We start from the raw sequence: 26,199 nt of genomic DNA on the forward strand, positions 1-26,199 counted from the left end.
GACATATTTATTTTAACCTTTGCCCTGCGTTTAATTTATTTATCGGTAGTATTACTTTCTGGCCTCTTTAAGGCTTTTCACTTAAAACCCACCCTCATATTCATTTTCTGTTTGGTAGCTTCGGAATTTAAATTAACGACGTGCAATGTTTTGTCAAATGACCTGTGGGCATGAATGCCAGCAGAAATGGCTCAACAGCTACAATGCAAATGTGTAAATGCTCCCGAAAACTCTGGAAGGGAAAGCTGCGAATTGCCTTGCTCCGCTCCAGCAGCTTGAGGAGCTGAAGTTAGGCCCTCCTGGGATAAGAAGAGATGGAAAAGTATAGTGGGTATTGCTTTGCAGCATCACAGGCGATTTTGTAGTGCGAAGAGGGAAGTTTAAATGTCTGTTGCACCCCAGGCTATCACTTCTGAGAGGATTTTTTTGTTGTTGTTGTATTTTGGAATTGGTCGTTTCTGTTGAGTACAGTTTTACAAAATCATACAGAACAACCTCTCTTAAGAATCATGGGGATAAGTTAATCTTTCCTAAACCCTTGATCGTTTAGGTCATGTTTAGGAAGTGACTGCAGTCTGGCATTTCTTCAGTTTTAAGGGGGATATGTTTGGAAGCTCTTGCTTGATAAATGCTTTCATTTAAATGCTTCTTCAGGGCTGACAGGCGTAATCACCCACGGCGTGATCTTGGTAATTATGGATAGCAACAGGGCATCTTTGTTAGAACTTGGTGCTAAATGAAACTGCTTTGATTAATTGTAAATCTGTAAGATTGTTCCAGTGTTTCGAGCTGAATTTTCATCTTTATCAGTTTAAGTGCCCACATAGGAGATCAACTAAGGAAATTGAGTTGAGGCTAATAGTTAACAATTTACCGTACATCATGGATTTTCGGTCAAGTGATAAAAGGCTGGCAGGAAATGAGAAATTGATACCTCAAGTAAGAGAAAACATGTGTTAAGTGTAGCTTTTACAAGATTGTTTGATAAATTATAAATTGGTTTAGGCAAAGCACAATCCATGCTGACATATTTCGGTTAGTTTGAAGCTGATAACACCAGCACTTGAAATAAGTTTATACATCTGGAGGCAGATCCGTGGCCAATGTAAATTGTCATAGCGCTGTTGACGTTAATTGGGTTCCAGCAATTTATGCTGGTGGAGCGTAAGCCTCAGTGTCTGTAATAAATAGTGTTTTGTGTTGGTGGAATATGAGTCCAAGAAGGGGCTGGAATTAACTGTGAAGGTGTAAGTAGACTTTTGTTAGGGACATGGGATTTTAAGTAAATGATTTCTTTCCGAAGCTTAGTTTGTAGGTATTGAGACATGCGAGTTACCTCATTTGTTACTTTGCAGGAGATGTTAAAAGTTTTTGGGCCTAAGTTATGTCCTCATTCTGCAAAAGCTTTTGCAAACGCTTAGCTTTGGGAGTAATTTGACTGATACTAGTAACACTGCTCACGTGTTGGGATCAGCATGTGCAGCCTTGGACCCTGAAAAACATGTAAAAAAACCTTTGTGCAGTGCTTCAAAGGTCTCTTGTCTATAAAGCAAGAAAGGATTTTGTTTTAACTTAACTGAAAAGGTGCTTCTAAAGCTTCGTGATCAGAGGGTCTGGCCCAGCAGCACAGTCCGTGTTGTTCACCGAGACGGGAAGCAAGCCACCCGCGACAGCCCCGCGGTACTGCTGCTCAAGTACTGCACTTCCTAAATCAAAGGTTAGGATTAGAAATAATTGTGTTACTTTCTGTTGCAGATCCTTGTTTATATATTCCTCGTTTTGCACACATGCTGGAGTTTGGGGATAAGAACCACGAGGTATCCATGACGGCGCTCAGGCTGTTGCAGAGAATGAAGCGGGACTGGATGCACACCGGCCGCCGGCCCTCGGGGCTCTGCGGAGCAGGTATGTCAGATGCTGGGTGTATTGCTTCCCCCGCAGCGTCTCGGACAGGAGAGTCTGGGAGTTGGGAACAGATGAGGAGTTTCTCGGTGATGCCACGTTCTCTGGGTTTTGTGCTGTCAGGCACCTCCAAACTATATAGATCTTAGCTGAAATAGTTCCTGAAACTCAAAATTTTGTTTTTGCCTTTGCCCCTACATTACTTGCTTAGATCCTTTGTATCTTAGATTTTGGATTTTTTGACCTCCTTTCTGCTGCTCTTCTCACCTCTACTCTCTGCGAGCTCTAGCTGCTAAAAGGTTTTTTTGTCAGCTAAAATGACACCGTTAGTGCAAGCGTTTTGATTTGTCTTTACACAGAGTCTTATGCAAGAAATGCCCTCATTGACCTGTACTGTGAGATTATTTTCCTATCCTTCTTCATCTTTTTGCAAGATCCATTGCTGTCATGATGCTTACAAAAACCTACCAGTTTGGGAGGACTAGGTTAAAAGGTAGTCAGTACCAGCCAGTGAGGTCAGAGTAACAAAGAGCACAGATAGTCACAGAGTTCATGTATGCACTTTATTTTATTTGAAAGATCTTACACGTGCATGCTGTAATGAGAAATAGCACTCAGACCTTAGGGAACCCAGGACTATGTGATCTTCTTGAAATTTCTAGCCTGTTTTTGTTAATAGTACTTGCTTATTGCACATTGCTAAAAAATTGAATATAGACTCAAATGGGAGAGCAGCTGGGTCTTTGATTCACTACGCAGACTATATCCACACAAGAATTAGTTTGATTCAACAGACATGGATCAGTAGATTGAGGCAGGTGGTGCCAAGTCCCCTACGTCCATCCACGCAATATACAGTTCACGTGGTGCACTGTGGACTGGCTTTAGTTTGGTTCCCTGGCCTAACGTCTGTACCACATGTTGTTTGAAGGACCAGTTGTTAGTTCAGCCGCTGATGTTGCTGTTAGAAACCAAGGCCTTTAAACACAGACCTGAAGTGGAGCTGTGGTTTAGTTTCCTCTGAAAGGAAGCGCTTTTGTATGCGTAAAACTGTTCCACACACTGACCCACTGCATGATAAGTGGGAGAGTGGGGGTGAAGCTTCAAAACAGAGCTAGTGCTCTGAATCAACACACTAATGTAAACACAGCTCCTTAGTTAGCCTTATAGAAAGAAGGTCTTGCAGGAGAGCACTTGAGCACTAGCAAGACAATGGTTGTGGTGACAGTGATGAGGATAACAGCTTAAGCAGATCCAGTGTTTTGCTGGAGATCTTTTTATTCAGGACTAGCAAATTCTGCTCAAAAGATGGTAACTTTGAAAACACATGATCAATGAGATGTTCTTGTGCTGTATTTTTACGTAGCTGACCATGGTTTCCTAAATGTCAAAGCATAGAATTTTTCAGGGTGCAATCTACCATCAGCTTAATTTTATTGAATAGGAAGCAAAGTTTGTTTCTAAAGTCCAGTTAGTCACCTGCATTCAGGCACGTAGCTGAGCATAAGCATTTACAGCTCTTTAGCTGAAGGCAGGGGCAAGGAGAGGGTATAGTTAGTTATCTGACTGTTTTCTGCTCTTCTTCAGGAAATTTTCCTCTTTTTGACATTGACTTTCCCTGCTTATTCTCTAGCTCTGCTAGTGGCAGCAAGAATGCATGATTTCCGACGCACTGTTAAAGAGGTCATCAGGGTGGTCAAGGTTTGTGAGTCTACATTAAGGAAAAGGTCAGTGCAGTTTTATTGCTTTTATCTTTCATTTACAATACTGAAAAGTGGTGTAGTCTAAAATGAATGTATATCAGAGAAAACCAGGTTCTTTTCCTTTTCAGAAGTGCCAAGAATAAAATAAGTACAACATGTTTTAGCTGGTCATTTTAACACCTGCCTCTTACATAAGTCCTCAAAATGCCTAGCAAAGATGGTAAGGAGCACTGTGCCCATTTAACAGGTGAAGAGTTGAAGGCAAAAAATGTTATGTCAGAAATGTTAACAGTGTTGTCATGTCCTCAGAAGAAATAATTGATTGATTCTCAAAGCTGAGGGTGTACTGTGGGAATTTTTTAATTTTTATTAATCCAGAATACAGTGCTGAAAAATCTTGTCTTTTAGCTGTTATTGAACAGAACTTTTCAAAATATTCTGCTGAAATGTTCATTTTTTATAGTGTTGCACTGCTAATAAATAGAAGACAGTGCAGTGAGTCTAATGAGATAAATTCACTGAAGGGGTCTGAAGGGACTATCATCAGAATGTGAGCCTGAAAGTGGGAATTTCCCAAGTACCTTTGGCATGGTGTTGTTTTTTTTAAATATCCAGTAGCATTTTCCATATTTTGATGAAGTAAGCAGTCACCCAGTTTCCCTCATTTTAATTTGGAAAAGTTCTAACTTTTTCTTGCCCTGTAGATTCAGTAAAAAGTGACCTAACTGTGAAATACCATGCTTTCTCTTGCCCCCAGTTGGGAATTTTTGTACCACCAATGAGTTTTGAAGTTTGTTCTACCAAGGTTTGTCTTTAGAAAGCTCCCCTGCTGTCTCTCTTTCTCTCTACCTCGCTGAGAGCAGCTTAAGCACATCCAGCCATGTCTAATACTTGTTAATAATATTCACTTCTTAATTGTGAAAAATGTTTTTGCCTTGGATCTTCTTTGTGGAACAGGAATGATGCTATTTCCCTACCACGCATGGGTGGTACAGGGATAAATTTAAAGTGTTTGAAGTGCTTAAGGTGGTACAACAATAAGGAGAGAGCAATACAAGTGCCACTTTTTTCCTCTGGTCAACAGGTCATGTGTTTTAATGTGTATTTTGTATGATTAATGATTTGTGCACCCACAATCTGCTTCAAGGTGCCTTGGTTAAATAGTTAAAGAGTTTGTTCTTACTAAGAAAATAAGCATAATAAATTAGAGTTGGAAGGAAAATTAATTTGAGCAATTGTTTCAAGTGAAGAAATCTTACTTCAAAATTCATGCTTTGAAATGTTTACTCAAGTCACACACATCAACTAAAATGACAGCGTTATTTACTTTGACAGGGTAAATGTGACAGCTGAATTATTTTCAGGCAGCTATAATTACAACTGTATTTATCACGAATCTATAAATTTGATTGATGTTTTTCAAATAAGAGCACGTTATATAGTGTTTAACGAAGGCAAATAAAAAAAATACCTTTGAGTAACTCTTTCTGCACTCCAGTCGATTTTCCTCTTCTTTCAAGAATTCCTCTCAAAATGCCATCGGGTAGCAGTTCTCTAAATTAATAAGCACTTGTTTCATGTTCTTAAAGATTTCTTTGCTTCTCAGTTTGTTGTACAGTTTTATTTCCTTTTATTTATTGCTATAGTTACTCTGGTTTGTAAAGAGTGACTGCTGCTTTGTGAAGGTGTTGAGTGTAGTTGGATGAACGCTCATTAACGGACGATGTTGGATGCTACACTCACTGCTGATGGCTTTACCCTGACTGCTCTTGAAGTGAGACCAAACAGCCCAGATAAGGCTGAAATGTCCAACCTGCAGGTTCTGCTGTATGCTATGATTTAGCTCCCAGTTGGCTCCATGGCTCCTAGAGAAGCACAGACCATTGGAAGCTGGATTTGCTTTTGGTGACGATGGATTTCCATGGCAGAAATCTGGGAAGAGGTGGTACCGACATGAGGTGCCTTCTCCCCGTGCCCTGCGGAGGGACAGTCCCTGGGGAACGAAGCTGATGGAGGGTCTGGAGCACATGTCTTATGAGGAGCAGCTGAGGGAACTGGGGTTGTTTAACCTGGAGAAAAGGAGGCTCAGGGGAGACCTTGTGGCTCTCTACAACTACCTGAAAGGAGGATGGAGAGAGGTGGGGCTCCATCTGTTCAAGTAACAAGTGATAGGACAAGAGGAAATGGCCTCGAGTTGCACTAAGGGAAGTTTAGATTGGACATGAGGAAGAATTTCTTCACTGAAAGGGTTCTCAGGCATTGGAAGGGGTTGCCCAGGTCAGTGGTGAAGTCCCCATCCCTGGAGGGATTGAAGAGTCGTGTAGACATAGTGCTGAGGGACCTGGGTTAGTTGGGGACTTGTCAGTGTTGGGTTAATGATTGGACTCGATGGTCTTAAAGGTCTTTTCCAATCCAGGCAATTCTGTGATTCTGTGAAAGGGAGTCTGGTTCAGAAGGAAGCAACAAAACATGGCCCATGGATTCTATCACTTCTCTTCGAATCAAGAGTTCTTAATTTAACTTTCTGTTTGGTTAAAAACCAAATGTGTGTTTATTTTTAATACGCATGGATTTTTGGTAGGATCTTGGTAGGAAAACTTTGTAGTTACTTCACAGGGCATTCTAGCTTCATGTTTTGAAGCACATAATTAAAATGTAAAGCTTGTTGCTGTTGTTGAATGTGAACGTATTAAATATTAATAAGTGCACTGATAATTCTATCTCATTTCCAGTCTAATTGAAATGATATTAACTTATATATAACTTTATATATTCTGAGTTCTGTATAAATATTAACTAATTAGTGAAATTGTTATTTTCTATGTAATCATCTGTGGACACAGCAGAAATTAACTTTCAATAAACCCAACCCTTTTATTTAGTTTAATCCTCACATTTGTGCCTGTGTTAAATGTACCTGTCCTTGCTGCTGCCTTTGTAACCTTTACGTACTCTGCCCCATCATCTGTTTATTCACCTCTTGCATACTTTCTCTGCATGCTAATTCTGTCTTATCTGCAGTAAGAATAATTTTTGTTATATTTGTCCATTGTGCATTATCTAACACTATTTGGCCCTTATGCCTGTTTGAAGATCTTAGGCACTTCTTCAATAGAAAAAAAAAAAATCAGCTTATCTTTGTTAACACTTGCATTTTACTTCTTTGAGTTACTTCCTTTATCTTTAAATTGAGCTGCTTTTTACATAAAAAATATCTCTTCAGTTCCATGAAGTACTCTCTGTTAAAAAACCTTTTTGTGATGAACTTCAGAAGTAAAACTTCATTTAGAAGGAAATGGAATGAAAGGCCAAAATGGGTTTTAAGGGTTCATTTTTGAGGTGAATGTTTTTTCTCACAACAAAATAGCATTTTTGGAGAAGGGAGACAAGACTTGTTCTGAAGGAACTACATTTTCCAGTTGGAGATGCTGCAGGTCCTTGCTCATATCCTACAGCTCTTTCAATGACTGTGTTTGTAATTTTCTGGAAAAATTAAAGATTCATGCTTAGAGATAAATGTACTGCCTGCAGCTTTTCTTACTTTCATTTCTGCAGTATATAGCTCACATAAACTTCCTGTCCAAGCTCCCAGTGCAGTCTCAAGCCGAGTGGGCTTCTGCAAGCACAGGCAGAATCCAGGATCCAGAGCTGGGATGGGAAGAGAAGGTAACAGGGATGCATGTGCACAGCTGCGAGGTTGTCTCCTCCAAAACACAAAGTCGTATCAAAGCCAGGACTGAAGGGAAGGATGTGAAGAAGTCTGTGTTTGGCTGTGGTCCAAGTAAAGCCGTGCTAAAATCCTGTGAAAGGTACCTCATGAATTAAGTGAGAGCTGTTTACCGAAGGTGTTTGAGCATGGAGAAGGGTTGAGGATGCTCAGGATGTCAGAGTTGTGTAAGTGCTCTTGCTTGAAGTGCAGTATGGAGAGAAGCTTTCAGAAAACTGGGCAAGTTACTTCATGTAAAGGAGCTTGTGGTGGTGTCGGCTCTGATCTCAGACCAGCAGCCGAGGAGCTCCTTCACTGGCCACTGTTGTGGTAAGCTAGGAAACTAAATTGAGAAATATTTTATGTCTCCAGTTAAATAATTTCAAGTGGCTTATAGATGATTTCTGGAAATTTTCCTAGTATGGTGAATAAACTACAGCTTGATCCATGTGGCTTGTTGTTGCATACCTTTGTAACTTGGATTGCCTGTTTTAATGAAGAAAGGTTTCATTTTTGAGGAATCCAATTTTACAGGCAACGTTCCTTTTTATAAATCTGGCTTCTAGATAGCTAGTAAGCTAATACATTAATTAGACTCCTTTTATATTTTAGTACTTCATACTTATTTTAAAACTGTAATTTCAAAATTATTTGGTGTCTGTTACTTTTGATACAATAATTAACTTATTAGCACTAACTCGGGCTTGGATCTTGTAAACATTTTTTTCTGTGTTTGACTTTCCTCATCTGAGCGGCTGTTAGGAAATTAAGCAACGTGCTATTTTTCTTTTCCAGGAGATCACAGAATGTTTTTGACAGACCACAGTGGAGGAACCATGCTAACAAAACAAAATTTGAAGGAATGCTAAAGCATTTTGTTTCATTAGCATGGTGTGAACACAGGGAGGAAATAATAAAGAACAAAAAATTCCAGGTGGTTTAGACTGGCAGACTTCTGGGATGGCCAGGGAGATTGTTGGTGGGATTACTGGTGAGCTGACCACGTGCAGAAGTGTTAACCTGAGTTAACCACAGGTATAAGTGTTTGCAGAATCACAGCTTTGAAGTTTATGCTAATAAATTTGTGAATAATTTTAAATTTCTGTTTTGATGTGAGCAAGTAAAAGCAACTATTTCTAAAGGATGCTTTTATTTAGAACAATAAATCTTTCAAGGTGCTCATTCTTTAATACTTAGAAAAATGACAGAGAGTTGCCAGCAAACGAGCACTGTAAATTATCAGTCACCAATTAATTTGCAGTAAATGTGTGTGTATGCTTTTAGTCTGTTACAAAAAAGAGGTGCAATATATTAATGTAGTACACCATGGAAGTTGTTTAAATGAAAATATTTCTCTTTACAGTTGCATTGGTCTGATTATACAGACAGACTAATTTAGCACAGCTCAGGTGATAAGTTGTAAGTTGTAAAGCCACAGTAACTGGATCATCTCTAATTTTGTCCTTACCTTTAGTAATGAGATATTCATACAGGCTTAAAAAATCCCTTTTTTATATTGCTCCAAGTACAAGTAAAATTCTATATACGTACAATGATTACGTGTAAGAAGATTACACTTCTGTTTATTGACATACTGGTGGATACTGGAAAACTTTTTTTTTATGTCATGTAGGAAGCACTTAATAACTATTTCTGATACATGTTCTGTATTAAGTGTCGCTTTCAGGATATGTGTTTACATACTTCCATAAAGTGTTCATGCATAAACATTGTATGGCTTGGAAAAAAATGGGGAGAGAAGGATGATGCAGTAGACTGATAAACTTGTAGTATAAGAGATAGTGATGGTTTGGCACATCAGTGCAAATTCTGAACTACTCTCCTGTGAGGGAGTGCAGAGGTTTGGAGTGGTGAGTGGCACTGCTGAGCCTTAAGTTAAAACAGTGGGGATGTACTGCAGCATTTTGGTACTTCACTGAGATACAAAAGCAAATCCCTTACTTTTCCAGAGTCTGCAAATCAGCTGATCTATTACTAGAGCATGTGTAACTGATATGACAGTTAAGATTATGTAGATACCATTTATGTTATTACTTAGGGGTTTAATTATATTGTTAATTTAGGAGAAATAAGGGGAATTTAATTACCACCATCAGCTTATCCTGCAATAAAGTGGGTTTTTTGTGTATTTCTGTGAACAAGATGCCAATATTCAGCTTTTTTTTTTTTAATCCATTAATAAAATATTTTAAGTACTTTAAATAAACCTCTCACAACAGGTAACTTAAAGGCTGTCTGCTCAGGCTAAATTTCACATTGACTCCTTAAAAACCCAATTGCCTCTGAAGTTATAATTCGTTTGCCCTTTTTGTATAGAGGTCCAGCACAAGATACCTCTGTTCTTGTGTAACTTGGTGCTGATTGTGTATATGTAGAAAGACACCATGACATTTCCTAAATGGTCTCTACTTAGAGGTTCGTCTTGGACTTTGAACTTGGACTCCTGAAGACGTCCTTTTATGTGCTTTGTCACACTTCACTGCTGCAGAATTTCAGTTCAACATGAAAATCAAGCAGTTAACTGCACTTTGTTTTCCCTTAGCTGTAGACTGGATTCGTAAATCTTCACTGGATGGTATCCCTGAAACAAAACAAAGTGAAAAAAAAACATTGCTCAAAACTTCAAAATGACTGACCCAATTTCCCTTGTTGGGAGCTAAATTAAGTGTGAACAGAATCAGTTTACTGTTTTGTGTACAAAAGTGCTTTATGAGAAGATGAGGTGTGGTTTTGTCCGTAAACAGATGGAACAAAAGCCGTGGAAATTTTTCTTTGAATAAAAGGGTTGGGGTTAGGGGCAGATGACACCAAGCTCTGGAAAAACTCTTCTCCCAAAGGAGTTTGCTTGAAAGAGTTTGCTGTGAGAAACTGTAAGAGGAGGGTTTATACTGGAAGTTGAATCTTAGCCTGAGCTGTAGTGGTTGCCTCTGCTTCGACTATAAATAGACAATATTTGTCTGCCAAATTTCAATTTTTAGAGCCCTTTTGAATTCGTGCCAAGGAAATAATATCTTAATTTGTATATCTGTTTATTTTGTTTATTTTCCTCCTTCTGCGCATAACTTGAAATGGCAACTCTTATTAGATTTTTTTTTTTTAGAAACAAAAGTGCAAAATGAACTTGGATATAATTTTTATGTGGAACTTAAAAAATAGCCTGTAGCTATTTTTTTAATTTTTTTTTTCATGAGGGCACTCCCTTGCCCCTGAAATTGTTGTGCTTATAATTAAGGTTGCGTCAGTTTTTCTTAGCTGCCAAACTAATGTTAGCTTGTTTCATGCGGTGTAGGCTGCTGGGTGCATCAGTTTGTTGCCTTGGTGGCATGTGTCCAAACACTGGATAAAATTAAAGAAATGTTTAAAAATACGTAGACAGGATATCGGCCAATGTAAAATGTTGAGGCAGGCAAGTGGTTGGCAAACGCAGGTATTTATTTATATCAAGTTCAAGGAGAAAATATCGAATGAGCAGCTCGCTCTTCCACAGAGATGGTGTTCAAACTGTGATCCTGACCATCAGCGATGGTTCTTCGTTTCGAGAGGAAGGCTAGAACCTTGTGAGACCAGTGAGAAGTGAAGAAATAACGTGCTGCTCGATATTTGGGCTTGCCACTGGCCTGTGCCTACACCGTCACGCTGGCAGCCCTCACTGCTGGGTCCTCAGCCCTTGCCCCCTTCGGCTTGGGTCAGGGCTGAGGAAGAGGAGGGCACGGGCATGGGACTGGATGCTGGTGGATGGGTTGGATGGTTGAACCATGCTGTGCTGTGGTTTTGAGCTCCTTGGTAGCACCACCAGCAAACACGATGTAGCTCTGTCCTGTCCTAGTGCAGATGCACTGAAGGTCTTGGGAGAGACCTGTGCTGCTGTTTTAGCTCGAGGCTGAAGCTGGTGTTTGAGGCAAAGCTCATGTTGGCTTACCTGTGGGCTAATGTGTGGTGGGTGCAGGGTACGTGACGTGAGTCACACAACATGATGGACAAGGAGAGGGACAGACAGAGCCTCAGGTGTCCTCAAGAAGAGACGTGCAAGGGCTTAAGTGCTGAAACCCAAGCGTGGTCATCTCATCTCCAGCCTTGCTTCATGAGCGACTGGTTTTGCTACTGGTGGTTTCTACATTGCTCCGCATGCCCAGAGGTGTTGCTGTTTTGGCTGGGCTCTGCTCACCTCAAACTCAGAGCAAGCGTGGTGTAAACAAACTGGGCGTCTTTGCCAAAGTGGGTGTTGGCTTTCTGCAGTGGGAGGAGAATCACATTTTAAGTAGGTGAGGCTGGTTGAAAGGAAAAGTCTTGCTGAAGTGGGACTACCTGTGAGTGCATGATTCATATGTGGAGAGAAGGATGTTTAATGATGGTGGCTGGGAAGATCCATGTTCCTGAAGTGATGTATAGATTTGGCACTAAATGCATCCTGAATTAAAAAAATAATAACAATGCCCAGCCAGGTTTCTCCTCTAGCCTGATAGATGAGGCTCCCTCCTGGAAGGTGGGTAATGCATGCTGGGAGCCTGTTAACTCTGAGAAAGGTTTCTAGTCTGTTAATTAAAAGCTAGGTGCTGCTGCTGCCAAAAGCATCCTCCTCTCCTTTCCAGTTTGATCTGAAAGAGAGGAGGAGGGAACTGGTCCCTGGTACTCTGAGTGAAAGTTTTGGGTTGTCAGTCACTCTCAAATATATGGCTAATTTAGGACTTTGTGGAGATGCCTGAACTCCAAAAGTGAGACTAGGCTTTCTGAGAAGAAATTCTGACTGGCATAGCTGTGGGTGGGCTCAGCATGCTGCTTGCTGGTGGTTTCATGTAGAGCTGCCCGGCTCTTCCTGCACATTTCACAGCAGGAGATGCCGCGTGTGGCCTGAGGACTGAGCTCCAGGAGCAGAGTGCCTCCAGGCAAAGTGTCCTGAAGTTACAGCATGCCTACATCCCTTTGTGTGGGCAGTCTCGTCTTGCTCCTCAGTGTGTAAAAAAAAAAAAGAAATACAGGTACTGATAGGATACAGGGACAGAGCACGGCGAGGTGCTCTTGGCTTTGACCCTGGAGTTGGTTGGAAACTGAATTTCTGCCCTACAGAAAATGCCTTCTTTGGAAGGAGCTTTGTTGCAATCAGAGGCAAAAAAGAAAAACATGACTGCGTTTTAGGGAGAAGAAATGCTGAAAGGGCCTGTGCTGGGAGTACTGAATCACCATTTTTAGCTTCCTAGCTTTGCAGATGGAAGCTGTAGTCAGCTTTGCTTCCTCTGGAAGATGGGAATCTTCTAGTGGAGCAGCTGCAGACCCATCATTGCCATTTTCCCATGGAAAATGCTGATATTGTTAAAAGGACACTTTCTGTCAGAAAAGCATTCTGCCAGACATTTCCTGACCTGGCTTTGTACTTAACCTTTTGTCTCACTTTCTCCAGCTGTAAAATGGATGTGCTCATTCTCAACCACCTGTATAAAATGTTGAAATTTGTGGATGAAGCTATGGCAGTGTGGTCTCATTTCAGATTCAGTTCCTTTGAAAGATTCAGCTGCCTTCGTGGCAGTTCCCCATGGAACTAGTCCCATCTCTCACATAGGCAGTGGCTTTTAAAATGCAAACATTAAACAAATACAAAGTATATTATTGTAAAATTACATGGGTTCATCTCTTCTGTCTGTGCAATGAGCAGACAATCCCTTTATTTTACTACTGCTTCTGTGTGTCCTGGGAAGATTACTTCTTGTCCCCTTCCAGTCTGCTGAAGATGTGTTACTTTAACATTAGCTTTGCATAAATTAATCGTGCTAACATAACAGGAATATTTTTGAGCATGCTCCTGAACTATGATGGCAGATATTTTAGTTTGGGAATCTGTTTTGTTGTTGATAACAAAAGCAATGAGACAGCTGCGTTTCCAGTCTCAGTTTTGTCAGTCTATACTAAATTGATCATAGTGGCTGCGATATTTCTGTTCAGTCTTTATTCATTGAAAAACGTGTGTGTTACATGCTCTAATAAATAAAAAGCTAATTTGTGATATGAAAAGATACTTTCTTTGCAGCAGATGAAACAATTAGTATCACTTCAGTTTCAATGTAGTCTGCATTTGAGCCAGAGTTTCTAAGGATGATGTGCTTATTCTGTTAATTTAGCAGTTCGACAAATTTTGTTACTTTTAAAGAAGTTCTTAAAGATGTTATGATAATGTGCTGTATGCTTTGGTAGGTTGACAGAGTTTGAAGATACACCAACAAGTCAGCTAACCATAGATGAGTTTATGAAGATTGACTTGGAAGAAGAATGTGATCCTCCTTCATTTACAGCTGGTCAAAAAAAATTGAAGATACAGCAGGTGAATTCTAAACCGAATGCTCTCTGTGTTTCTTTCCTCTGTCTTCCCTTTGTATATTCCTTTTTGAAGCAGTTAATACTAAATCCTAACTGACCAGCCTTTGGTAAGATTTAATTACATTTATTTTGTGGTTCTTTAGGGAACAGCGAGCATTAGTGCATATCATACCCTTTAACTAAAGGGTATTTTTTTTGTTTTACTGACAAAGGGATAGCTTCTCAGTTAAAAAAAAAAAGAGAGGTTTTTCTCCTGTGTAATTCTTGCTCCCTCCTCCAGTGAGACCTGCTCTTTCAGATATGTAGCATCAAATGTAGCTTTAAACATCCCCTGATGTGGGATCGAAGTATGTGTGCTGTCTTAGCCAGCCCCTGAGGGACGTACAGAGTCCCTGCTCTTGTTAGTGCAGATGGGGATGTCTGGGTGGCCCAGTAGATGGGCACCAGCTGAGCTTCCCTGCTTTGCAGGATACCAGTGTTTGGTGCTCAGTCCACGACTGCTGTATTGTGGATGAGGGCTCAGCACACTCTGCCCAGACTCCCCCCCATTTGCAAGCCGATGCAGTTATACTGAGCACTGTCATCTCCTTTATGTTTGCTTTCCTGCTGCACGTGTGTTTCCTTTCTTGTGCTCTGACCTTTTGCCAAAGCATCAAATCTTTTTGTTCTTACAAAACTGGAGTCTCTCATGTGACAAGTTAAGCTGAGCTTGTGACATGGAGTCGTTGAGTAGCTGTCCTCATGTCTGCGCTTCTCTCCTGTGTGCTGTATGCGCTCTTTCACCCTGGTTAGCAAGGATCAGGCTTGCAAAGGTGTAAGCTTTGTAATTGGATCAGAAACTGCACTTTTTTTAAGGTGATACCTATGATCAGGAGAAGTACCATTACATACAACCTCTTTTTTAAACACATATGAAAACAAGAACCCAATTACTTTAACGAGACTGCTGGTTTTTTGTGTGGTGCAGCACCTGCTTCCGCAGAGATTAGTTCTCATGGGGCTTAATTTCTTTACAAAACATGAACGAAAGCTGGCACCAGAGGAGAAGATTTTACTACCGTCTTAGCCAAGTCTTACATTATTAGTTTTTCAGAGGTTTTGTTTTTACTGTTCTATATATGCTATCATTTAAAGGTCTGTGGACATGTTATTAATGTTCTCAAGAGCCTTGCCAGGTGCTGTAGGTCAGTACTTCACTCTGCCATCACCCGTGTGCTATGTCTGGCTTGGGCACTGCAATTTCAGCACTGTGCTTGCACTCGCTCACATCTACAGGCACAGTACAGTCATGGAGTCTGACTGCTGAAGAGTTGGTCTTTTTATTTGCAGCTTGCCAGAGTGAATGTTCCTTTGGAAGTATAGAGATGAGTGAGAGAACATTTGAAATTGGTCAGTATTTTGAAACTTGTCTCTCTTACCTGTCTGATACTACAAGGTAATTTGAGTTGGGATTCAAAACCTGCTTATTGCCTTAAAATACCTTCTCCTGCTCTGTCTCTATATATAGTTCACAAACAGTACAAAGTTGTGGGATTTTTTTAGTAATTTCACGTTTATTTTATTTTCATTTCAGCTCGAGAAGGCGTTATCAAAAAAGCTGGAGGATTTTGAAGGTATAAATTGTGTTTAGTGTAACGTATCACTCATTTGTTCAAAATTACATCAATGATTGATGAATTTTATTTTTATTTCAACACCACAGGTGAAATATCGAGTTATCAAGATGAAATAGAGATTGAATTAGAAAACAGTAGACCGAAAGCAAAAGGCGTATTTGCAAATTTCACTAAAGATGGTAAGTCTGGAAAGTCTTGAGACTACGTAAATAACAACGGGTTCAGATCCTGCAGAAAATCTTAGGTGTATGAACTTTATTGTGATAAATGTGATCATATACATGCTTCCATAGTACGAGATCTCTGTTGTACTGGGGTTCTCTCTGCCAATTAGCTGGTTCAAGTATCAGTCTTCAAAGCAATTATGTTGTTCATTACAATGGTAGTTCATCAATGACTTCAGCTGTTTTTCTTTCCTGGTGCAGTATAAGCTTGGCACTGGCATCGGAAAATGTTCCTTTTAGTCACTGAAAGTGCAGTGGACCGGTATCTAGACCCTTCTGTCACCAACTGTCCCAGTTGACTAAGCTATATGGAAGGGTATTGTACAGGTTGAACTGGCTGTTTTTTATTTATAATTATACCAGTAAGTAGCCAGATTCTCTCACAGAGCCCTTTTACCTGCCATAATTTGGTAACACAATACTTCTATTTTAAATTATGACTATTCACAAAAATAAATTTTAATAGCCAAGGTAATGAATTTGAAGAGCATCTGGAAGCTCCATGTATTCATACATTGTACTGAAATATTATGTGTTTCTTCTACAGATTTTCTCTAAAGATTTTTATTCTTTAAGTGAGCACCCCTCTATTTAGGTAGCTTCTGTAACAGATGGTATGCAATGATCTGTTGGGGTTCCTTTTCCCCTTACAGATTCTATAGAAGATAGCACCTCTAGCATACTGAGAGAGGAGGAGGCAGAAGATGAGGAACTGGAAGCAGCAGCTAATCACTTAAACAAGGACTTTTATAATGAACTTCATGAGAAGGATAGAGTAAAAAGAAATGAAGATGGGGAATGTAGAAATGGAAATGCAGCTTTTGTGAGACCGCCGGCACTGGAATCCTTACTTGGCCCGCTCCCCACTGCAGCTAGTCTTGGCATAACAGAGTCCATAAAAGAGTGCATCTCCACTAAGGACCAAGAGCCCGGTGAGTAGATCAGTTCAGCTCAGACTGAAGACTGGACACATGCAGCCAGTTGTGGGTTTGTTGTGTAATTTCCATGTATCTTGATGGTTACTGTGATAGGAATTCCATGAATCACTGCAACATTGAGGTACAGGAACTGTGGGGCTGGGTGGGACCAGTGGTCTTGGTTGTTGATGTTGGTCATTGGCATCTGCTCTTCGGGAAGCTGCAGGGAAATCTGGAGTGCCTAATTATTTTCTGAAGCCTGAGAATGTGTATCTCTTAGTTGAGTAGATTTGCAGTCATACGATAGCTGATGGGCATATTTCAAGCTGTGCAGTCTCAATTAGGAAATTGGAGGAAGCAGATTCCTGTAAATATGACTGGAAATTAAAACCCAAGTAATGAGAATTTTAGATCACGACAGACTTTTTCAGGAGACAATTTGCTGGAGTCAAACATGATGCATTCCGTCTCTCTGATTGAGAATCTTTGCAAATGGCAAATATTGAAAATGTTTGGAAGAGGAAATAAGTGGTTGTATGCTTTTTTACTTTCGTATGTACTTTGGTTGTGTGTTGTGGTGGTTTTGCTCCATTTTTCTTAAAACCCCCAGATCTGTCTACATCATGTAGCTCTGTATAGTACAGTGGGAGCAGGACTGATGAACTAAGGAAGCCAAATTTGCCAGAGCCATTAAAGCAGACAGTCAGTCATCCAGGCAGGTTTGTTTGCTTTTTCTTATATGTGCTTGAGCTTTATGGAGATGGCATTTTTAAAAATTCCTTTGCATCTTAATGACACTGAGAACAGAACCTATCTAAAGGGCATTTTATTCTTTGTTGCAGTTAATTTTTCCATCACAAGACACACCTGGCTGAACTGCTTTTTTCAGTTTACTTGGGGATCGATGCAGCAGAATGTTTTGTTATCCAAACTGCTCTGATGCTAATTTCTGTTCAATGGCACCTGCTTAAAATGAGGTACTCCCTGCCTCAGTAGATGAACTGACTTCATTCACGTTCTTACTATGTTAGTGTTTGCATCCCAGCAATGTAGCAGGATGATTGTGTGTTTATATTTTGTATAAACATATAGGAACAGTTGAGTGGTTTTGGTTTTGTTCTAATTACAAGTAAGAAAACGGATGGCTCATGGCTCGTCTTTCTCCTGGAAATCAGCGGTTCATGTTGAAGAGAGGTCAGTAATGGCTAGAAGCTGTTGTTGTCTGGCTAGCCAGGACCTGTAAAAATGAGTTCCCAGTGATGGACGTTTCTCAGCTGGCATCGCTATTGACCGTTTTAATGGATGGGCTGAGGACTGAGTTTAAAGATGAAACTAAGCTGGTATAGGCAGGTGATGTTGCTCTGAGTCGGGCTTCAGGCAGGTGGGCAGGAGAGTGCATGGCTGCTCATGCTATGGCTTGTCTGCATTTGCTCTTTGTTTTCTTTCGAAAGTTGAGGATGTGCCAAATTAACTGAATTTCAGAACTGAGTAGGTTTCAGTATGTTCATTCTTTTCTAATGCATCTGAGAAGTCATTGTGGGTGTTTGAACAGGTGATTATTTTCTTAATATTCCGTGAAACTCATGCTGATTTACTGTTTTGGTTGTATTTTCATTGTAGATCCTGCCCCAAACTTCCTCTTTAATTTTATTAGCAGAGTCACTGCAAAATTTAATGTTAATAATTTAAGATTCATGTTCAATTACATTCACTTTGCCTATGTCTGCACTCTGGGGTAGTCATGCTGGGGTACAGCTCCCAGTCTCCAAGCCTATGCCACGCGATGCCTGCGTGGTGTGGGTGCATCATGGTGCACGGGTGCATCGACCCTCTGAGGACCTGGTTTTCTTCAGAAGTTCATCTGGGTTCAGGAGCAGTGAGGGAGCCTTGATGTGTTTTGAATGACTGGGAACCAGGTCTGACAGACAGGCTGGGAAGTACACCTGACTTACAGTTGTCGTTACTACACAGAGTAAAGAAAACCTCTTACTCAGGTGCCTTCCATTGGTCACCTGTGCATCTTAGCTCTGAACCCTGACGAAAACCAGCGTAGAAGTTTCTGTCACCTCAGGCGATGATGTCTTGAGTTCTGCTTCGTAGCACTGGGAAATCTGGGAAAGATTTCTACCTGGAGGTAGAATCTTCTTCTTTGAGGGCAACTAGTATAGTTGTAAAAATTAGACTATTTCCAGGTTTCCGGGCCCTTCTTCAAGTCTGAAAAAGAAATGGCAGTTTTCCGAACTAAATACAGGATGAGAGCAGTTGCTCACAATTTAATTTGAGATGGCACAATTATAGATCGTACTGAAACAAGAGTAGTTGGTACCTGTGGAGGGAAGAGGGAAAGATCATAAAATTTCCTTAATTTATCCTCTGTATTTGAATTTAGTTTAATGCAATTTATATTGTGAATCTCAGCTGGCCATAGGTTTGCTGTGGTATTTCACGTTCCAGTCCCTAAATCTATTGGAGAAAGGAGAGAGTCAAAATAATACTGCACGTTTAAGGTGAGGTTTTGGTCCTTTTTAACAGCTGTGTAAGTCATAAACCAGGAACCTTTTGCTTCCCTCAACCCTCTCCAACTCTGAGTCATCTTCCACTGTGTGGACCATCTGGATCAGGTTGGGCTGGAGACCTTAGTTGGGATGATTTTTTATCTCCTGGGGGGCTCCCCGTGTTGTCAGGTGGATGTATGATGTCTGGTCAGTGCAGTCACTGGAAACAGTATGCCTGGTGCTGTGTGGTGAGGATTCCCAGCAAACCCTCATGGTGATACAGTGTGTGGTTGGGCAGGTGGCTGTTAAATAGGAGCTCAGCAAGCAGGTGCAGCATGTGCAATGTTTGGCCTCCTTAAATATGGAGTATCTCCTCTCCTCCCTGTAATGATCTCTCTTCCTCAAAAAAACATCTTCATGATAAAAGTGCTTTATAGTGAGATCTCAGTTTCAGAGATGGAGATCAGGTACATCAGTCTGTCTGTGCAGCATTCCAGCATCCTCTTCATGCTCTACATGGGCTTTCTGGTTCTGCTGTTCCTCAAAACAGGGCACCATTTCCTGTAGGAGGCTGTCACAGTCAAACACCATGGACTTCGTTGTCAAGAAATATGTTCTTTGGTGTGAAATTCCCCTTTGCAATTTATTTTTATGTCACTTTTATACCACTTCAAATAATTTATCATCTTTCTTGGTGTGTCTGTCCTTCTCATGTTTGCTGGCTGTCACCCTGTCCTTCCCATGTCACGCTGCTAGGCTGTGCACTGCCAATTCATCTCTTCTTGCCACATAAATCGAAAGTCATAAACCTAGTTCTGACCAGAGCTAAAAGTGAGGAAAGTCTGATAATAACAGAGATAATGGTAAAATACAGGGTGTAAGTTACAAACTGACTTTATGTAACTTGCCTTTCCTAGTCTAGGTAGCGTTTGAGACCTGATTTAGTTTTTTGTTTTGAATCAAAATTCACATGCAGTCATTTAGGGCAGTAGTTTTAAATAATGTATGTGCAGCGGGTGGTGACGTGCTCCTGCACGTCCTCATGAAAGTAAGCGGCTTATGCAGTGAGAAATCACCAGGCATGTACCATCTTGTGCTTGGTTGGGCACCCAGCTAACTGCGTTTGCTGCTAATTTCACAAAGAATACATGAGAAAGGTTTTGTGCTTGTTCATAATTAATAGTTTGCTTATTTATTGCTCCTTGTGTTTATGCCTCCATTACGGCTGCAGGCATAATCTGACATGGGCTGAGGTCGAAAGATGTTGCCATTGATTTCTGTGGGTGTTAAAGACCCCATGCAGACAGTGTTCATTGATGGAATAGTTGTCCCTGTGTACCAGCGCTTCTCAGCTTCTTACTCAGGAGGATGTGAAAAGTGGCTGAAGGTGAACTTACATGAGACAGGGGTGGGCTCATCCTCCAGGGTCTTACTCTTTTCCCCCAGATTTCATCCTCCTCACCCGACCAGCTGCCAGCTCCCCCTTCATACTTTGTCCTTGGTCTGGGTCTTTCTTGATCCCTCTGTGAGCAGACTCAGCTCCCTAAAAGGGAAAATTCCCCTCCAGGGAAAATTCATGTGTGCATGATCCCCTGGGTTTTTTGGGGCAGCAGCAGATAACCAGTGCTGGCAGCACTGCTGGCAGGAAACTTTGCAGAAACGTGGCATTTCTAGCAGGATCTGAGCTGCTGTGGAAAGATGTTTAAGGACCCACAGGCTGCAAACAGCTGGAGAACGGCTGTTGGCAGCACGCATGCCAAGGAGGGATGTTTGCCCCATCCAGGAGCCCCAGCCTGTGGCGCGGGGCCAGCTCACTGCTCTCCTAATTGCTGCCTCATCAGTGGACGGGTGTTGACCCCCTCTGTGGGTTGGTTTATTCTTCTGGCATCCTTATTTCTTCCTCAGATTTTGTCTGAGTACATCAGTGCCAACTGTTTGAAAATATATAAATGTGTAGGTGCATCTGAAAGTATACAAAAAAATATAATCAGTAATTGGAGAGAACATTATGAAGCCCTATTAAATCATAATTACCACATACATGAGAAGTAAAGCTGCTGAGTTTAGTGCTAACTGTATTACATATGCAAAGTACACTTGGTCATCAATGCAAGTGTGTGTGTCCCCATCCTGATCGCTCTTCTTCTGGCTCTGCTTTCAATGGTGCAGTTGCTTTTGTGGTTTTAAGCCCTACCTGTGGAAGTGAGCAGTGACCTGCTTGGTGCCACCTTCCTTGTGTGATGCCTTTGGGAACACTTCAAGGTTTGATCATCATCTCCATGTCCCATTTGTTCACTGGAAAATATTTTCTGTGGCAGGACTAGCTCTTTTCCAATTTTAAGATCTAAGCAATAAAAACCCTGATACAAGCTAATCTTTCTAATTTGGCCTCTATGTGCCTATGGTTGGCAGCCCTGATAGACTGTACCCCTGACTGAGCCTTCGTTATGCTGTTAATGAGATGTGAAGAGCTTGCTGCAGCCAGCATGCTGATAGGAGACCACCAGCTGCTTTGAACGCAGATTTTTGATACCTGGAGTCTTGGGTATGAATTACTGATGACAATTTTCTTACTTGACTATGTATATCACTCACAAACAAGTATTGCGTGTGCATGTGTTACTCCAACATTTCTTCATGCAGGATCTTTGCATTTCATTAAAGGATAGGAATGCTATAAATTCATTCCATATTCATGCCGTGAGTAACTGGGAAGGTTAAGGGATGAAAACTAATCCAGTAGTTTGGCTGAAAGATTTCCAGACAAATCTAGAGAGGAGTTTTGGAGAGAAACCTGCAGTTTGTTAGAGCCATCAGGGAGATAAATTTGAGTGAAAGCATAAGCTGAATCATGTGAATACACTTTTAAAGCATTTGTGGATGTTTTAGGTATTTTCCAAAGGATTGGTTTATCAATACAGACGCTCCTTATAGGAAAACGTCTGTTGTTTTTGTCAGAAGTCTTGGTCAAGAAGAACATCCCTGGAGTAATGGATGATGTGGTTGGGAGAAGGTATGGGAGAGTGGGGTTAGGATTCCTCAGCTGAACGAAGCAGACCTGTCTCCTAAAGCTTACTTGACCATATCCCATGTGAATGAATGCCCTTAGCCCCTGACCAACCTGCTATCCCAACTGTTTCAGGGAGGGGGAGTCTCTTTATGCTCTTCTTCCTCCCTTCTTCTTCCCTTCTTCCCTTCTTCTTCTTCCCTTCTTCTTCCCTTCTTCTTCTTCTTCCCTTCTTCTTCTTCCCTTCTTCTTCTTCCTTTCTTCTTCCTTTCTTCTTCCTTTCTTCTTCCCTTCTTCTTCTTCCTTTCTTCTTCCTTTCTTCTTCTTCTTCTTCTTCTTCTTCTTCTTCTTCTTCTTCTTCTTCTTCTTCTTCTTCTTCTTCTTCTTCTTCTTCGTCTTCGTCTTCGTCTTCGTCTTCCCTTCTTCTTCTTCTTCTTCCCTTCTTCTTCTTCTTCCCTTCTTCTTCTTCCCTTCTTCTTCCTCTTCCCTTCTTCTTCCTCTTCCCTTCTTCTTCCTCTTCCCTTCTTCTTCCTCTTCCCTTCTTCCTCTTCCCTTCTTCTTCCCTTCTTTCCTTCTTTCCTTCTTTCCTTCTTCTTCGCTTCTTCCTTTCTTGTTTCATAAAATTCTGGTCTGGAATGGGAAATGTTTTAAAATCTTTAAAAGCTTTTCCAGGCTTGGATTTCTTTTGCCTACCTCCTGCCTCATCCCGACTGCCGAGTGGGCAATGGGCAACTTGTCTTTTCTGTCTTGAATTCTTCCAATAAGCGCATAATGGAAAATCAGTTTTGTTTTCAATTTGAGCAGCGTGAAAGCCCTACATTGCACTTTGATGAAAAGGCTAACATGCCGCTTAAGGCTTCATCCTCCCTTACTGGAGGAAAAAAAGGCAAAAAAGCTGCTTTCTCCTCTCTCAATGCTTCATGCAGCTGCTGGCCACAGGCTCTTTGGAGAAGGAGGCGGCAGCGGGGCTGTGTCTGTGGTTTGGAGATGTGCAACTGGGAGAAGAGGGGAACATGCTGAGTGGGGGCTCTGGTGTGTCTTTCGGTGTGTTGATATTTGACATGTGTGTGCTGCTGCATCAATACCACTTGTTAATGGATCAAGGAGAAGCAATCAGCCCAAGCAGGTTTTTATGCATTGTTTTCCATTGTGTTGAGGGGATGTCCAGATCTGCTGTGACCTGCTTAATGAAGTGGAAATGTCCAGGAACACAGAGCTGGACAAGCAGGGAGAGGAGGAGAAACTTAGCTGTGACTTTAGAAATGGTCTTTTTTCCTGTGCCTAAAGAGCAGAATTATGAAAGCAGTTGTTGCCCAAATACTAAGGAAGGGTTGTGTTTCATGGTTGACTTAGATGCCTCTGCATTTGTAGGTGCCAGTCTAAGATTTTCATTCTGTTGGGGCTTCTTTTCAAGGTTTTCTTCTGTCTGCACTCCCTAGCTTCTGACAAGATGCTGGTTCTCAGCTTGGGAGATACTTTCAGGGGCATTTATAATTGCTCCTGCCTTTCTGGGGGCTGATTCTTCAGGGAACCTGTGGAAATGTAACCATCTCAGGAATCACTGCCTCGCTCCTAAATCTTGGTTGAAATAGGCTGTGGATTAAAACAAGGCTGAGGGAGGTGGTGTTGGAGGGTGACGACGCAGACACCTCTAGGCACACAGGAAACCTGGCTAAAAAACCTGAATAACTCCCTGCTAGTATGCGAATTATGTATTTCCTTTTCCGCACCTGCCAGAATTTGAGCCCATTAATACTCACAGTTATTTGATTAGGTGGCCAGATTGTAGAAGAAACAAACATTCCTGCCCTACCCTTCTGCCAAAAAGGAAGGAAAGTCTTTCACCAAAAAAACTCACTGAAAACTCAGATTGTTCATTAGAGAGCTGCAGAAAGTGAAGTGTGTGGAGGCTACGGAGAGAACGTTGAGTTCGCATGGAAAGCTGCCTGCTCAGGAGGACGTTATTTGAGCAATTCATCACAGTATCTGCAATGTCAGGAGTGGAGGCCTGGGTTCAGTTCAGGGAGGCTTCATGGTCTCAGTTGTTATTGAGAATAAAGACTTATTAACCTGGGTCAAGGAGCCACAAAACGTGCCCTTGGAAGAAGGAAATACAGCGCAGAGAGATTTGCCAGGCTTAGCTACTTTGGGTTTAATATGATGGGTAATAAATCCATGTGCAGTCCTGCGGTGGATCTTGACCACTTTGCGTTTGTCTTGCTCTTCTGAAAAAGCTGAAATAATCCTCCATTTAGAACTTTATTTTCTTGTGGTACAAGTTCAGCTGGTAAAGGCAATAACCTGCAATCTGAAAATCCACCGGAGTAAACCGTTTAGATGGAGTGAGGTTTCTGCAAGGTTTTAATATTTTTGTGTAGGAGTTTGTTGTTTTGCTTTTGTTTGATAGCTTTGAATTTAGTTTGAAAGATTAATTCCTATATCCTCTTAAGGATTAACTTCATCACACCCTTACACACTTCGTCTTGTTTGTTTGTTGGTCTGAAATCCGTAGGACTGTCTTAGTAGTCAGGATAAATGTGTGTGTGCATGGGTTGGACTGCGACTTGCATAGATGACCCTTGTAATTAGGGATTTCAAATATGGCACTACAGACTGCTGATGAAAACAGTCATGAGTTTAGCCTTGTGTAATTGTAGTTTGACATTTTCGGTTTGCGAAATGCTTTCATAACCAAAATGGATGTATTATCCAACAGAGAAATAATATTAATGTTGACACTGCTGGCAATTAAAAACAATTTTGGAAGCTGAATTTTACTATTCCTGATTGCTTTTAAAATAATTTGGTTTTCAATGTTACTCTAGGATTGGTTCATTTATTAGGTCTTTTTTCTTGTGTGACAATGAGATAATTGCTATTTATTTTTTATCCTGTGAGCAATTATAATCAAAGCAGCCAAATATAGAGTGTGCTTTGACCTCAAATCAGAGTGACCTGTCAACATGAGGCTACTGTACTCTTCAGCTTTTCAATTTAATGTTTTTTCATATGCACTCACCAGAAGGCATTCAGTAGGGCTGAAAAAATTGCATTTAGAGTTTTCGGTGTTCATTAATTACAGTGGTGCAAAGCTGTAGAAACTGGCAGATAAGAACCAACTTTGGGCTGGTTATTAATAACAAAAATTGTGATCTTTTCTTGAGGATTGTGTGGACTGTGTTGGGTCAGTGTCCATAGCAGTTGGAGGAGGAGATGCCAGCAGGCTGCGTGGGGAGGGGTATCTGCAAATTAGGGGAAATGGCAAAGAGTTAACTCTAGGGATTTTTTGCAGCTAAGTTTTGCTAAAAGGAAGCAGAAAAGACTTTATTTTATTTTTCAAGCCAGCAGGTTAAGTTAAAGCTTGGCTTTCGTATTGAAACAACTAAGTTTGTACACCTAGGACTATAGAAGTTGTTTTCTGTGATGAAAGACCTGGACATTTACAACTGTGTAGTAGAAATAAGGGAATGAATATGAAATGAGAGAGAGTAAATAACGCTGTTAAGTAATACCTGGAAAGAAATTCAGAGCAAGAAACAAGGCTCTTGAGATAGGTATAAACACAGAAGCCAGAAGTAGACAGCTGTACTGTGGGTGAAAGGGACTATTTTCCAGCAATTTTGCTTCTTAAATAACGTTTGGTTTCGTTACAGTGGGGAAGCCACCATGTGCTCACAGATAGGAAAGAAGTAAAACAGTGCTCTGTGACCAAATCATCAACCCTTATAGAGGAACAAGGCAAATGACTGATTTTGGAAGTTATGCTTAATGGTCCTAACTGATTTCCTGATGACAGAAGTCATGTATTGAAATGCAACAACAGCCGTATCCACATGAAATTGTATTCTGGCACTGTTTTTCATTAAATAAAACATACTTCAGTGGGAAGTTGCTTTTCCATAAATTCTCTCTTTTCACTTCCAGACAGAGTTTTTTGTGCTTATTGCGAGCCCTGCTTTCCATGCTCCCACCGTGTCTCACAGCTCTGTCGCTGCTGCAGAACTAACACAAAGCTCCTGTGCCAACTTCTTCCCCAAGAGACTGAGTCACTGGGAGCAGAAACCATCTCCCCCAGTTCAGCTGAGGTTGGATGAGGGAGCCCTTTGGATGTCTCTTTGCAGCAGCAAAGAATGTGTATTTTGGAGGCTGAGAGTAGCATTTGTTCTTGCACTGAGGGATCAGTGCTGGAAAATTTTTACAATCCCTCAGTGGACGGGAATGGGCAATTTCAGATATGCTGTTGCCCAGGTTCATTTTATATGCAGGGTCTTTGTAGAGAGAGTAAAGTTGATACTTGAAGTT

At 41.0% G+C, this 26,199-nt stretch overlaps 1 protein-coding gene across 1 annotated transcript in view; it reads left to right on the forward strand.

Annotated features, from left to right (window-relative positions):
- Positions 1-1,760: 1,760 nt before the first annotated feature.
- Positions 1,761-26,199, forward strand: part of BRF1 (BRF1 general transcription factor IIIB subunit) — a gene marked incomplete at its 3' end in the record, with an annotated part of 43,961 nt that continues 19,522 nt past the window's right edge. Inside the window, exons 1-6 of the mRNA XM_010177473.1 lie at positions 1,761-1,905; positions 3,536-3,629; positions 13,516-13,642; positions 15,212-15,251; positions 15,341-15,433; positions 16,132-16,410. Coding sequence (XP_010175775.1) covers positions 1,788-1,905; positions 3,536-3,629; positions 13,516-13,642; positions 15,212-15,251; positions 15,341-15,433; positions 16,132-16,410 — 751 coding nt within the window. The remainder of the gene's footprint in view (positions 1,906-3,535; positions 3,630-13,515; positions 13,643-15,211; positions 15,252-15,340; positions 15,434-16,131; positions 16,411-26,199) is intronic.

This window comes from Antrostomus carolinensis, unplaced genomic scaffold (assembly GCF_000700745.2).
Source record: "Antrostomus carolinensis isolate BGI_N321 unplaced genomic scaffold, ASM70074v2 scaffold26771, whole genome shotgun sequence".
Taxonomy (NCBI): domain Eukaryota; kingdom Metazoa; phylum Chordata; class Aves; order Caprimulgiformes; family Caprimulgidae; genus Antrostomus; species Antrostomus carolinensis.